Source organism: Vicia villosa, unplaced genomic scaffold (genome assembly GCF_029867415.1).
Source record: "Vicia villosa cultivar HV-30 ecotype Madison, WI unplaced genomic scaffold, Vvil1.0 ctg.000881F_1_1, whole genome shotgun sequence".
Taxonomy (NCBI): Eukaryota; Viridiplantae; Streptophyta; class Magnoliopsida; order Fabales; family Fabaceae; genus Vicia; species Vicia villosa.
Window position 1 is genome coordinate 50,215 of NW_026705397.1, and position 14,379 is coordinate 64,593.

At 32.5% G+C, this 14,379-nt stretch overlaps 2 protein-coding genes across 2 annotated transcripts; both read left to right on the forward strand.

Annotated features, from left to right (window-relative positions):
- The first annotated feature begins 349 nt into the window (after positions 1 to 349).
- Positions 350 to 6,262, forward strand: LOC131631907 (uncharacterized). Its single transcript, XM_058902666.1, has 7 exons — positions 350 to 413; positions 510 to 530; positions 629 to 888; positions 997 to 1,034; positions 5,689 to 5,709; positions 5,851 to 6,052; positions 6,161 to 6,262. Exons 1-7 carry the CDS (start codon positions 350 to 352, stop codon positions 6,260 to 6,262), a joined length of 708 nt encoding a protein of 235 aa, XP_058758649.1.
- Positions 6,263 to 7,843: 1,581 nt separating this feature from the next.
- On the forward strand, positions 7,844 to 11,832 carry LOC131631928 (luminal-binding protein 4-like). Its single transcript, XM_058902689.1, has 9 exons — positions 7,844 to 8,023; positions 8,100 to 8,260; positions 8,485 to 8,549; positions 8,755 to 9,028; positions 9,130 to 9,344; positions 9,445 to 9,687; positions 9,789 to 10,040; positions 11,381 to 11,506; positions 11,597 to 11,832. Exons 3-7 carry the CDS (start codon positions 8,492 to 8,494, stop codon positions 9,995 to 9,997), a joined length of 999 nt encoding a protein of 332 aa, XP_058758672.1. The 5' UTR covers positions 7,844 to 8,023; positions 8,100 to 8,260; positions 8,485 to 8,491; the 3' UTR covers positions 9,998 to 10,040; positions 11,381 to 11,506; positions 11,597 to 11,832.
- Positions 11,833 to 14,379: the final 2,547 nt, after the last annotated feature.

Below are 14,379 nucleotides of genomic sequence, written 5' to 3' on the forward strand. Positions count from 1 at the left end.
TATATATATACAATATAATAACTAAATAAGATATGATGCATGTACCGTAATCATTTTTAAAATGAACTATAAATATTAGTAAATAAATAATATAAAGGAAGAAATAAAATATTTTAGCATCTAAATTTCTTTACATTGTATTAGTTATAATTCTACCTTTTTAGATAGTATCTTACCATTTTATGTTTCTACATTCTTACTCCCTTGGTTCTTTATCACATTTAACTCATTGAAGACAATGTATGTATTCTACCTATAAGTTAAAGGCGTTAGAAGTTTCTTTCCACAACTTCATAGAAAGAGTACTTTCTCAAATAAAATTAGTAAATGTATTTGGGTGACAAGACGCATGGCTGCAAAGAGACATCTTAGCTATGAGTTGGAAGATGGTTCTCGGAGGAAGTTTGATCCAAGTGATGAAGATCTTATATACATTTACCTCAGAAAGAAGATTCATAAGCCACTATTTCTACTCAATACTATTATTTAATTAGATTTGTTTCAAACAGAACCTTGGAGGCTACCAAGAGGTAAGTCGTGAATTTAAAATATTTGAATCTCATTCATAAGTTGCATTACCCGTTTAAATTTTAAGTGTTATGTTCACCCCACCCTTAATACTTTTCAGGTATTATGACATCTATTAGCGATAGCAAGTATTATTTCTTTAAAATTAAAAATAGTAGATTTGAAAATAAGGATACAAGACTAGCAGGAAACGGGGAATGGAAGAGCATGGAAAAGAACAAGGAAATTTCTCTACCAAACAATATGTTCACTGGGATAAAAAACACACTCGAATTCTGGAAAATGCAAGGAGGGGAACTTGTAAAAACTGAATGGCTAATGAATGAATTCCGCATTACTTCAAGTGCTCACCCGACCGAGGTAAATAACAAAGTATTAGTAATAACATGTTCTTTAATAACAAAATTTTATTCAAGGTTTATTTAAAAAGCATAGATAACTAACTTTTTGAATACAAATTTAATGTAGGTTTCAGCTTTTGCAGCATATCGCATCATGTTGGAACGGTAAAGCGGCAAGCAACAAAAGATTTGGAAATATTTATCCGGGAATTATCGTGTCCACAGAGATTAGTGATACCGAACTGCCGTTCGACGGATTCTTAGTTCTTGAGTTTGGGTTCAAATGGGTTTTAAGCAAACAAGTAAAAATTAACATATGAACATAAAAATAATTCATTCTTGATAGAGAATAGCTTATTTGGTTTGAATCTAAACTACTCCTCACAAACTTAGATTTATCACTCCGCCGTACTCAATCTACAATACTCGTCAGAATCACCACATATCCCTCACATCGATGTCCATTTCTGCAACACCGACAGATTTCAACTATATTGCTCTTTCGACGATGTCTCCACCGATCGAACAACACAGAGGCATTAAACTTAGATATTATGTGGATGTTAACCCCAATCCTATGTCTAGAATCAAAAGCTAACAGATATCCCCCTAATCAAGATTTGTGATGTCTATGTCTACAACAACACGTATTAACAAACACGTAACGATAAGTAAAAACACAATTTTTACAAAAGTTTGGTGAAATTAACTAAACAAGTTGAAAAGTGAAGATTTGAAATTAAAGAACTATCCGAGTTCAACTTGTTTAATAAGTCCACCAAACAAAATTAAAACATGTATCTATACAATAGACTATACAAAAGTATACAAGTATAAGGAAATTCACAAATATACGATATTCACAAAACTCAAAAACAACGAAACTATCGCAATGCGAATTCAATAAAAACGCCAATCCCCGGCAACGGCGCCATTTTGTTGAGGCGATATAGCGGCAAGCAACAAAAGATTTGGAAATATTTATCCGGGAATTATCGTGTCCACAGAGATTGGTGATACCGAACTGCCGTTCGACGGATTCTTAGTTCTTGAGTTTGGGTTAAATGGGTTTAAAGTAAACAGGAAAAATATAACATATGAACATAATATAAATTCATTCTTGATAGAGAATAGCTTATTTGGTTTGAATCTAAACTACTCCTCACAAACTTAAATTTATCACTCCACCGTACTCAATCTACAATACTCGTCAGAATCACCACATATCCCTCACATCAATGTCCATTTCTGCAACATCAACATAAATTCAACTATATTGCTCTTTCGACGATGTCTCAACCGATCAAACAACACAGAGACATTAAACTCAAATATTATGTGGATGTTAACCCCAATCCTATGTCTAGAATCAAAAGCTAACAGATATCCCCCTAATCAAGATTTGTGATGTCTATGTCTACAACAACACAAATCCAGAGCATTTAAGCAAAACGATCAAGGAAACACCGATTAAGATTTGTAAAACAAATATATTATACAACTAGTACAAAGAGTAACAAACATCCATGTGTTTAGAGTAAACTTACAAACAAACCCAACAAAAGTGGTTACAAAGAGAAGAGGAGTAGAAGAAAATCAAATCTTTTGCGGTGTCAATCACGATCAATCGAGCTCCCGACCAAGAATCTTCCGATTACAAGCCACAAATGTTGTTTTCTAAGCTCAATCTACCAAAAATTGAAGGTTGATGAGTTGGGGTTCAAAAATACCCAAAAACATACCTAAAAAATATGATTTTACAACATATATACCAAAACTGAAGTCGCAGACCGCGCTAAGCGCGCCCACCGCGCTAAGCGGGCTGTTTTTTATTGGTCTTAAGCCGCCAGACCGCGCTTAGCGCCAAAAACCCGCGCTAAGCGCCCAACTTTCTGCCAAACGGGTCAAAAATGCTCCCAGACTGCGCTTAGCGCGGTCAAGCCCGCTTAGCCCGCTCAACAGAACAGCAAATCTTATTTTGGTCATATCTTGAGAACCGTAACTCCGATTTGCGCCCGGTTCGAAGCGTTAGGAAGCTTATTTCATGCTCTATCTAACAATGAATAAATATCAATAAAGTTGATGATTTTTCTCATATTTGTTTTGAGCGTTATCCGCCGATGAATTGGTAAAATCGCGTGCTCGCCGCCGTGTCTTCAACATTTTATTCTTCAAAGCATCGAACACGCATAAATACCTACAAAAAGACAACAAAACTATCAAACGGTATACATTTACACAAAACGTAACAAAACACAAACGATACAAATATACACAAAAACGGGGAATTATTCAAATGGTATTAACAAAAAGTATCGATAAGTGTCACTATTTACAAACACAAAATAACTACATTTTGGCACTTAACACATCACTAAGACTGTTCTACCAAGCGTAGTTGATATTACAATGGAGGATGGATGTATCTCTCCTCCACCCTCTCCATGATCTAATCATTTTTAATGGAACACATTTTTAGAGATTAATAAAAATTTTAATAGAATTAAATTTTCAAAATGGACCAATTAGGGCATGTTTTTTAATTTATGAATAATGTACCAAATCACTATTCAACATTACTAGAGTATAAAATCTTTTTAAATATAATGTTATTTGATTAAAACATTATTTATCATGTTTTTAGGAGAGTTTTGAATAACATTATATCTTTAACTAAATAATATATTTTTGAGATGGAGGGAATGATGATGTACTAGATCATGATTCTTACAAAGGTTCATGCATGCACTCATGGAAAGAATTTTGAGTGCACACATCCTCGTATTTTCTTCCATTCAATTTTTTCTCCATTTACTCATTCACATTCTGATATCTTCATTCTTAGAGGTCAAGAAAACAAGTGCACTAAACTAGCAAAAGAGCTCCTTATGAAAAGACCTGTATTTTCCTTCCAATCATTTGTTATTTACTAATTTTCCATCTTGTTCAATCGTAACCAATTCCTTAAGATTTATATTTACTAGAAGGATGATCTTGAGTGAGAATGACTATTATGCCCTGAATTCCATCTTTTCCCAAAATGCCCTTGACATTAAAGTTAAATTTCTATGCATGCCATTCTTGATCAAATAGTTGACCAATCATGTCATGTATATGATATAAGTACTTAAGATTACTTAATACCTCATAAATATAACCGTCATCTTAAAATTTTGGTTTAAAAGGCAATAACCAAACTTAGGTAAAAATCTGTGTTATTAAATTTTATATTAGTATATATCTTTCACTTAGTAATATATTTTTGAAATTTCATACTGTTAAATATATCGTTTGATTATGAAATAACTATTTAATTATTAAAACGAAATAATAAGATACAAAAATTTATACTATATATATATATATATATATATATATATATATATATATATATATATATATATATATATATATATACAATATAAAAACTAAATAAGATATGATGCATGTACCGTAATCATTTTTAAAATGAACTATAAATACTAGTAAATAAATAATATAAAGGAAGAAATAAAATATTTTAGCATCTAAATTTTTTTACATTGTATTAGTTAGGGGTGTTCGCGGTGCGGTTTGGGCGGTTTTGACGAAAAAAATCATCCGAACCGCAAGAGAAAAAATCGTGCGGTTTGGTTTGGTTCGGTTGGCTTTTAAAAAAAATCCGAACCAAACCAAACTAATGCGGTTTGGTTCGGTTCGGTTGGTTCGGTTTTTTATAAATATTTTATTGAACCATACATATACATATAGATGACAACATAACTTTGTATTTAGACATTCATACACTATCAAATAACATCAAAACTCGTCATATTTTGACAATAACTTTCTATTTAATTTGTAAAAATTAAATTAGACAAAAGTGGAATAATAAACATAAAATAATAGTATAAAACAATATAAAAATTATTAGAATGAAACAAAAAAATAGAAGAGACGAGAGATTAGTGAAGGTGAAAAAGAAAAAACAAAAGAGTTAAATGATTAGAGAAGAAGATGTGTGATAAAAACGAAACTGAAATAGATAACATTTGCATAGAAATGAGAAAGTGAAAAAGAAAGAATATAAGAGAGTAGAGATTATAGAAAAAGAGGGAAGATGTATGTGGCAAAGAAGGCGCGATAATGCTATTAGAGATTTGAGAATATCGGGACTAAAATCATGTGTGTAAGGATGAGAAAATTATTCGTAATCATAAGGTTAAGGTATTATAAATTTAAGTTTGGATTGGATGTGAGTTAAGTAAAAGTTAGGTTATAACATAATGCGGTTTGATTCGGTTTGGTTCGGTTTACAAAATACAAACCGCAAACCAAACCGAACCGTGCGGTTTTGTTAAAAGATGACCCAAACTAATCCGAACCAAATGCGGTTTTTTGCGGTTTCGGTTTGGTTTGGTTTGGTTTGCGGTTTTCTATTGGGTTGGTTTGGTTTTGATCACCCCTAGTATTAGTTATAATTCTACCTTTTTAGATAGTATCTTACCATTTTATGTTTCTACATTCTTACTCCCTTGGTTCTTTATCACATTTAACTCATTGAAGACAATGTATGTATTCTACCTATAAGTTAAAGGCGTTAGAAGTTTCTTTCCACAACTTCATAGAAAGAGTACTTTCTCAAATAAAATTAGTAAATGTATTTGGGTGACAAGACGCATGGCTGCAAAGAGACATCTTAGCTATGAGTTGGAAGATGGTTCTCGGAGGATGTTTGATCCAAGCACTGAAGATCTTATACACATTTACCTCAGAAAGAAGATTCATAAGCCCCTATTTCTACTCAATACTATTATTCAATTAGATGTGTTTCAAACAGAACCTTGGAAGCTACAAAGAGGTAAGTAGTCAATTTAAAATATTTGAAATCTCATTCATAAGTTGCATTACCTATTTAAATTTTAAGTGTTATTTCCACCCCACCCTTAATATTTTTCAGGTATTGTGACATCTATTAGCAATATTTTACATCTATTAGTAGATTTAAAAATAAGGATACAAGACCAGATGGAAACGGGGAATGGAAGAGCATGGAAAAGAACAAGGAAATTTCTCTACCAAACAAAATGTTCACTGGGATAAAAAACACACTCGAATTTTGGAAAATGCAAGGAGGGAAACTTGTGAAAACTGAATGGCTAATGAGTGAATTCCCCATTACTTCAAGTGCTCACCCGACCGAGGTAAATAACAAAGTAATAGTAATAACATGTTCTTTAATAACAAAAATTCATTCAAGGTTTATTTAAAAAGCATAGATAACTGACTTTTTGAATACCAATTTAATGTAGGTTTCAGCTTTTGCAGCATATCGCATCACTAAGACTGTTCTACCAAGTGTATTTGATATTACAATGGAGGATGGATGTTCCTCTCCTCCACCCTCTTCATGATCTAATCATTTTTAATGGAACATATTTTTAGAGATTATTAAAAATTGTAATAGAATTAAATTTTCAAACATGGACCTGTTAGGGCATGTTTTTTAATTTATGAATAATGTATCAAATCGCTATTCAACATTGCTAGAGTATAAAATCTTTTTAAATATGATGTTATTTAATTAAAACATTATTTATCATGTTTTTAGGAGAATTTTGAATAGCATTATATATTTAACTAATATATTTTTGAGATGGAGGGAATGATGATGTGCTAGATCATGATTCTTACAAAGGTTCATGCATGCATTCATGGAAAGAATTTTGAGTGCACACTTCCTCATATTTTCTTCCATTCAAGTTTTTCTTCATTTACTCATTCACATTCTGATTTCTTCCTTCTCAGAGGTCAAGAAAACAAGTGCACAATATTAGCAAAAGAGATCCTTATGAAAAAGACCTATATTTTCCCTCCAATCATGTGTTATTTACTAATTTTCCATCTTGTTCATTCGTAACCAATTCCTTAAGATTTATATTTACTAGAAGGATGATTTTGAGTGAGAATGAATATTATGCCCTTCTTCTTAAAGCTAAATTTCTATGCATGCCATTCTTGATCAAATAGTTAACCAATCATGTCATGTATATGATATAAGTACTTAAGATTACTTAATACCTTATAAATAAAACCGTCTTCTTAAAATTTTGGTTTAAAATGCAATAACCAAACTTAAGTAAAAATCCGTGCTATTAAATTTGATATTAGTATATATCTTTCCCTTAGTAATATATTTTGGAAATTTCATACAGTGAAATATATCGTTTTATTATGTAATAACTATTTATTTCTTAAAACGAAATAATAAGATACAAAAATTTATAATATATATATATATATATATATATATATATATATATATATATATATATATATATATATATATATATATATATATATATAACTAAATAAGATATGATGCAAGTACCGTAATCATTTTTAAATTGAACTATAAATATTAGTAAATAAATAATATAAAGGAAGAAATAAAATATTTTAGCATCTAAATTTTTTTACATCGTATTAGTTATAATTCTACTAGATAGTATCTTACCATTTTATGTTTTTACATTCTTACTCCCTTGGTTGTTTATCACATTTAACACATTGAAGACAATGTATGTATTCTATCTATAAGTTAAAGGCGTTAGAAGCACTACAAGAAATATGACCTACGGCCACGCTAAATTCTTCCACAGCTCAAAAACTGTGGCTATATATAAGCTTTGGCCGGAGTTTTCAAACCGTGGAAATATGTTTTGAAATATTGATCCCAGATTGTGAAACGGTGGCCTTTTCTTAAATTGTCACGTTTACAAAATGACATTTATATTTCTACCACAATTAATAACCGCGGCTTATAAGTTTCACTTCAAACTGTGGTCGAAGCCCACAATTTTATACCCCGCCAAACATTCCCTCTTTTATTTTCAGTTTCCCTCTTTTTTATTATTTTCTTTTCTAATTATTTTTTATTAAAAAAAAATTGAAAAACCAATTCCTAACACTGTTTCAGTTTCTCTCTTCTTTTACTCTCATACCTTCGCTTCCCTCCCTCTCTTACCTTCGCCTTCAGTTTCAAACAAAGAAAACCAACGCGCCGCCATGCCTCCGACGGCAGTCGCGGCAGCTCTAAACACAAAAACCAACGCAGAGATGATGAATCTCCACAGCAGCGATGAAGAAGACGATGGCGGCGACACTGCACCTAGGTCTGATATCCAATTCGTTTACATTTTTGAAATCCTCTCTCCCTTATCCTTTCTAACCCGAGTGCGATTATTGCAGGAAATGGGTGGAATGAGGCGGATCTAAAAGGGGTCGAGTGGAAATCCTAATGGAGAATCTCCAAAAAATCAAGGATTCTGCAATGTGAAGAGCGAATCGAGCAACAAAAACCTTCAATCGGCGGAAGTGACGGTGGTGAGCGGCGGTAGAAAGCTTTTCAGGTGAGCTCTTCTTCTTTCTTTTCGTTTTAGGGTTTATTCTCTGGGTCTGCAAAGACTATGAACGAACATGGATAGATTTTAGGGTTTTCTGGAAATTTTTGTCAAAAAGCTGCGCTGGAATGTTTGTGAATAGCTATAGGTTCTAAATTTAGGGTTTTTCTTCTTGTGTTTTTGATTTGGCATGTATTGACTCTTGCACTCTTCTTTTGTTTGATTGTTTAAAGTTCTAAGATGAGTGTGGCTCAAGACGCTAACGACATTGACGATGGCACCTTGGAGATAGGAATGGGTATGCATCTATTTAGTTAATCTATCTGTTTAATTTTCTATTGGGATTTGATTCTCTGAGACTGTTTATAAACCAGACATTGGTAAATCTATAAAAGGATATGAATTTCCTGCTGTTATGCATGAAAAAAACATTTTACAAGCAACACTGATGGAATTATCAATCATCATTGGTGGTTCATAGTATTCGTTCTGTTATTATTTAGTTGTAGGATGTCTGTTTGCATCATCTGTTGCAAAAGAGGAAGCTACCAAGTTGGGGACTGTTATTGGGATAGATCTTGGAACAACATATTCGTGTGTTGGTGTTTACAAGAATGGCCATGTTGAGATCATAGCCAACGACCAAGGTAACCGTATCATACCGTCATGGGTTTCTTTCACCGATGATGAGAGATTGATTGGGGAGGCTGCAAAGAATCTTGCAGCTGTCAACCCTGAAAGGATTATCTTTGATGTCAAGAGACTTATCGGAAGAAAGTAAGACATTGTTATATGTTGTTCATAAATCATTAGATTACTACTCCTGTTATAATTTGATTTAATGGGATCAATATTGACTGAGGTGTTTTTGCTTGTAGATTTAATCATAAGGAAGTTCAGAGAGACATGAAGCTAGTTCCTTACAAGATTGTCAACAAGGATGGAAAACTATACATTCAGGTCAGAGTAAAGGATGGTGAGACCAAGTTCTTCAGTCCTGAGGAAGTCAGTGCTATGATTCTGACTAAGATGAAGGACACTGCTGAAGCATTCTTCGGAAAGACAATTCGTGATGCTGTTGTTACTGTCCCAGGTGAATAAGCCAACTACAATGTTCCTCATGTAATCTTGATTATTTTCTTTCACCTGTTGTTTTTATTCTAATGTTTATTGTTTTCTTTTGAAATGTACAGCTTATTTCAATGATGCTCAGAGACAGGCCACCAAGGATGCCGGTGTCATTGTCGGTCTCAATGTTGCTAGAATCATCAATGAACCCACAACTGCGGCCATTGCTTATGGATTGGACAAGAAAGGTGGAGAGAAGAACATTCTTGTCTTTGATCTTGGAGGTGGTACTTTTGATGTCAGTGTCTTGACAATTGACAATGGTGTTTTTGAGGTTCTTGCTACAAATGGAGATACCCATCTTGGAGGTTAGTTTTTGCTATATAATAGAAGAATAAGACAATTTTTACTTTTTATGAAACTTTATTCTACTGTTAATGCTTGCTAACTCTATTCCATTGTTTACTAGGTGAGGACTTTGATCAGAGAATAATGGAGTACTTCATTAAGTTGATCAAGAAAAAGCATGGAAAGGATATTAGCAAGGACAACAGAGCACTTGGCAAACTGAGGAGGGAGAGTGAGCGTGCCAAGAGAGCTCTCAGTAGCCAGCACCAGATCCGTGTGGAAATTGAATCACTTCAAGATTTCAAGCATTACACCTGCTCATTATTGTGATATTTTCCTGAACAAATTTACGACCGTGCAATTTACTGGAGAGGTACAAGCTCTAGTTTATTACAATTCTGTCACTCTATGTTCAAAGTTAAAAAATACGCTTAAAATAATGAATGCACATTTTATCGATTTCTTCCCATGAAAATATCTGATGTTTAGTGTCTTATCTCAATGAAATTTTGATTCTGCCTGACCTAAATAATGTATTAACTGTCCGCCAATTGATAACGGTCCGCCAATTCTACCCGAGGCTTACTTGGATATATCTGGTATTTAACATCTGTGTTCTTCTACTGCATGTTTGTTGATACCTGACAATTGTTAAACTAATGTAATGTAACAACAACCTTAGATGTTAGAATATCATTCTAACAATTGTTTGTCAGTAGTGATATGCAAGTTTTTTTATAAGTAGTTAATTACTTATTAAAAATTGAGATATGTTGACTTAGTCAATTTGACTCTATCAAGTAAATTGATAGAAAAGATTTGATTTTATAAAATAATAATAATAATTATGTTGAAATAGATTAAAATATTGGAAGAAAAATAATATTTTACTACTGCATTAATGAAGACTATTGTGGCCATATTTGACTCCTAGAGACAGTCGACAGCTTCCTATCAAATGCGACTATGAAGAGAATCATTTCCTCCATATTTGACTCCTAGCATTGCCAGATAACATGCATGTTTCTACTCCCTTCATGTTGCATATATAGTTCGAATATTAGATCTGAATAACTACAACACCATACATCTCTTTGTTTGATAGATGGAGTTTTTGCTAAGTTGTTTGTTCCTCTCATTTCTATTAGCATTCACTCTCTATTTTCTACTTTCTAAATGCACTAAAAACATGATCAAACACTTGATGAGAGTAAGGGAATCCGGCTTCAGAAACTGAAAGACTGTCTCAATGATATTAATCAAAGTAGTCTTATTAATGAAGCTGTCAATATTGGAGATATGGTTTTTAAGACATCAATCAATTTGTTGTCAATTTGTTAAGGCAGAATATGAATTGAATGTGAAGAGAGTTTGTTAGGTGTGTATATATATATATTTATACCAAGGGGCAGGAATTTGGAAATCAAAGTCAAACTTTTTTAACGTATGCAGTTACATTTCATGGCTTGTTCAAATGTTATTATAGTAATTCTATTTTTCTTTTATAGAAGATGTTAGAATTGATAAACATCCTTTTAATTGTATATTTGGCAGCATATTAAAACATCCTTTTAATTGCATTCTTTTTCAACATGCTAGCTGTCACCCTGAGAATTTATAAAGACATTAGTTATTATTCTTCAGTTTTTAATCAGCACCTGTGTTTTGTTGGTCTAACTCAATTGATATAACCAATGTGTAAATCGACATCAGCTGAAGAATTCCTCAAAGAAAATGGGGGAAATAGTGAAGAAGATGAATGTGAGAATCTTGAGGAAGAAGAAAATATAATGGGTGAAGAAGAAAACACTCAGCAAAATGGAAGTAAACAAACTGAAGGTACGTACTAAGCTTCGTGTCATGCATCATTCTTTATTACTGTTTCATTCAAATTTATATCCCATGCTAATTATATTTTATCTAACACAGGGGCAAGTAAGAAAAGGACAAGGAGAAGATCAAAAAGAATAGTTGTGTTTTATATTATCTAGTTAGCTAGTTCTTAGAATTTTTTTTTGTTATTTTGGGATGACTCTTTTTTGAGAGAAACTTGTGTTTATTTTAGCTCTTGTTTTGGATCCCATGGTTGTTTTGAATTTGGGATGACATCAAAACTTAGTATCCAACTATTATTAGTGGCACTACAAAAAAAAACTTACTTTTGACCTTAATGTTAATTTGCTTGTAATTAATTAGATTCTAATCATCAATATTATTATTAATTTTATATTGATATATATATATATATATATATATATATATATATATATATATATATATATATATATATATATATAATGACATATTTATTTAATGATACAGAAATAAACCGTGGCAAGATAAATGGTTTAGAAAGCATAACATATAACAACAATTTTAAATATGTGGTCATAACCAAACCGTGGCTATATCTTGAACCAAAACTGTATCGTAAACGTTAAATTGAAACCGTGGCTTTACCATATAGCCACAGTTTTGCAGTCATGACAAATACAAACCGCGGCCTTAATCAAGCTACTTAAACTGTGGCCTAAAAAAGCCACGGTTGTCAAAAAGGCGTGGTCTATACCAAAAAACCGTGGACTTTACTTTAGGCCACGGCCGCATACTCCACAGTTGGATTTCCGTGGCCAAACCGTGGCCTCAGCGTTACGCCGCGGTTATTTTGCATATAGCCTCGGTTTCTTGGGCGTGGTAGGAGACCTTTTTTCCTGTAGTGAAGTTTCTTTCCACAACTTCATAGAAAGAGTATTTTCTCAAATGAAGATAATTTTTTAAAAAAAAATGTGCCTCCTAATATGCAGAGAGTATAATTGAAATTTCAGAATCATGAAATATATTGAGAAATTTACTACATAAGTTCAACCCAACAAACTCAACAACCTTATGCTATGATTTGTACACGAATAACTTTCAACCTTATGTCTATTAAAACAAAACAGAGGACTAATTGGATGTTTTAAGTAGGCACTTGATGAATCAGTTTGGTTTGCATCGTTGTTATATTGAATTTTGGTTTATTCTCCCAAACTTTTGAATGTGAGTGTCAATGTTGATCTAATTGGAATATTAGATGTTTCTTTCTTTATATTTTGTTTCTCTTTAGTTTTTTTTTTAAAAATTTAGAAAAAGTGAGTATTACATTTAAGCTCTTATTTTTATTTAATTTTCTCTCAAAAAAAATTTGGGTCCATTGAATTCAATAACAGTTCACAGTAAGTAGAACTAGTAGGATGCAAGTCAAGGCAAAATCATTTCTTCTTTGACACCTTTTTTCTTCAGATTCATATATTTCTGTTATCATACACATAGAGACAGTTGATTGAACTCTGGTTCTGTTGTCTGCACTTATTTATTTATAAATACATTTTTCTGTCACTATATATTCATTCTAAGAAACATTTTTCCCTAATCACACATGGCAAAACCTCATACATTCTTTACGTAATTTTTTCACAAATTCATGCAATCTTGCACATGATCTTTACTAGTAAACATATAAATCTAATTGAGAAATATTGCGAAGTTGTAATAATATGTTATATGATTAGTTTTGGTTGAAGTGAATAGACAATCTAAGCACATTCAATGACTCTTTTCAGTTTACATGTACGACTGTAATGCGCAGGGCTGAACCGGAGTAGAATTTTATCGGAAAAATCGTTGAGAGGAATAGAGTTTTATTGGAAAAACCGTTGAGAGGTCTCTATAAAGATCAACCGTATTCCTCTGCATGTTGCAATAACATAACACCAGTTGGGTTCAAGTCTCGAATGTTAGAAGTTACATCTTTCCCTGACCTTGACTCTAATGAGAGTCAACATGGTATGCATTTCCTTGACCTTGAATCTAATGAGAGTCAACATGGTATGCATTTATGGAACCAGTGGAATAGGCAACTAATCATGATCTTGCTCAACTCCAAGAAACACTACTTTCTGAAATACTCGGGTAAAAGGATATTAAAGTGGGAGATGTTGACAAAGGAGTTTCAATAATTAAAAGGAGGCTCCAAAGAAAGAAAGTCATTTTTAAAGACATCCATGACATTCTCAAAGTTAGCTATGATGATTTGGAAGAAGATGAAAAAGGCTTGTTTCTTTAATTCTTATGAAATAGGCTATGTCAAAGAAATACTATACTTACAAGGTTTTCATGCGGAAGATGGCATACGAAAAGTGGAGTGTGTCCCTCACCCCTCCCGCTGTCTTGCTCTGCCGTGGTTGCTAGCCGCCGTAGCCTTGCCGCCACCGTGGGTGTGAATGTGCATCTACAGGACAACTTTCTTGTTCCTAACTCTCACTAGTAAATATCTCTCTCTCTTTTTTTTTTTCTTTTTCAAAATGCATTTTATTTCCATTTCATTTGTATGTTTTATTCTACTAGGAATGATTGAAGTATTACTTTATTTAACATGTTTTTCTTTTTTGTTTTTAATCATAATCACCACCTATTCAAACAAAATTATTTAAGGATGACCACATGGTGATTTAAGAATGGGTTATAAATAACTTTATAACATTGTTCATAAGTTGCAGACTTCAAGAGCATCAGTGTTTAACATGTAATGTATCATATTGGATTGGTCAAACCTTTGTTACAATTTGTAGTGCACATACCATAGAATTGTTTTCCTCATTTCTAGTGTTAGACTTAACATTAGAGTTCCAATTGATTTTGAATGGATTTCACACTAGACTAACATTTCGCAT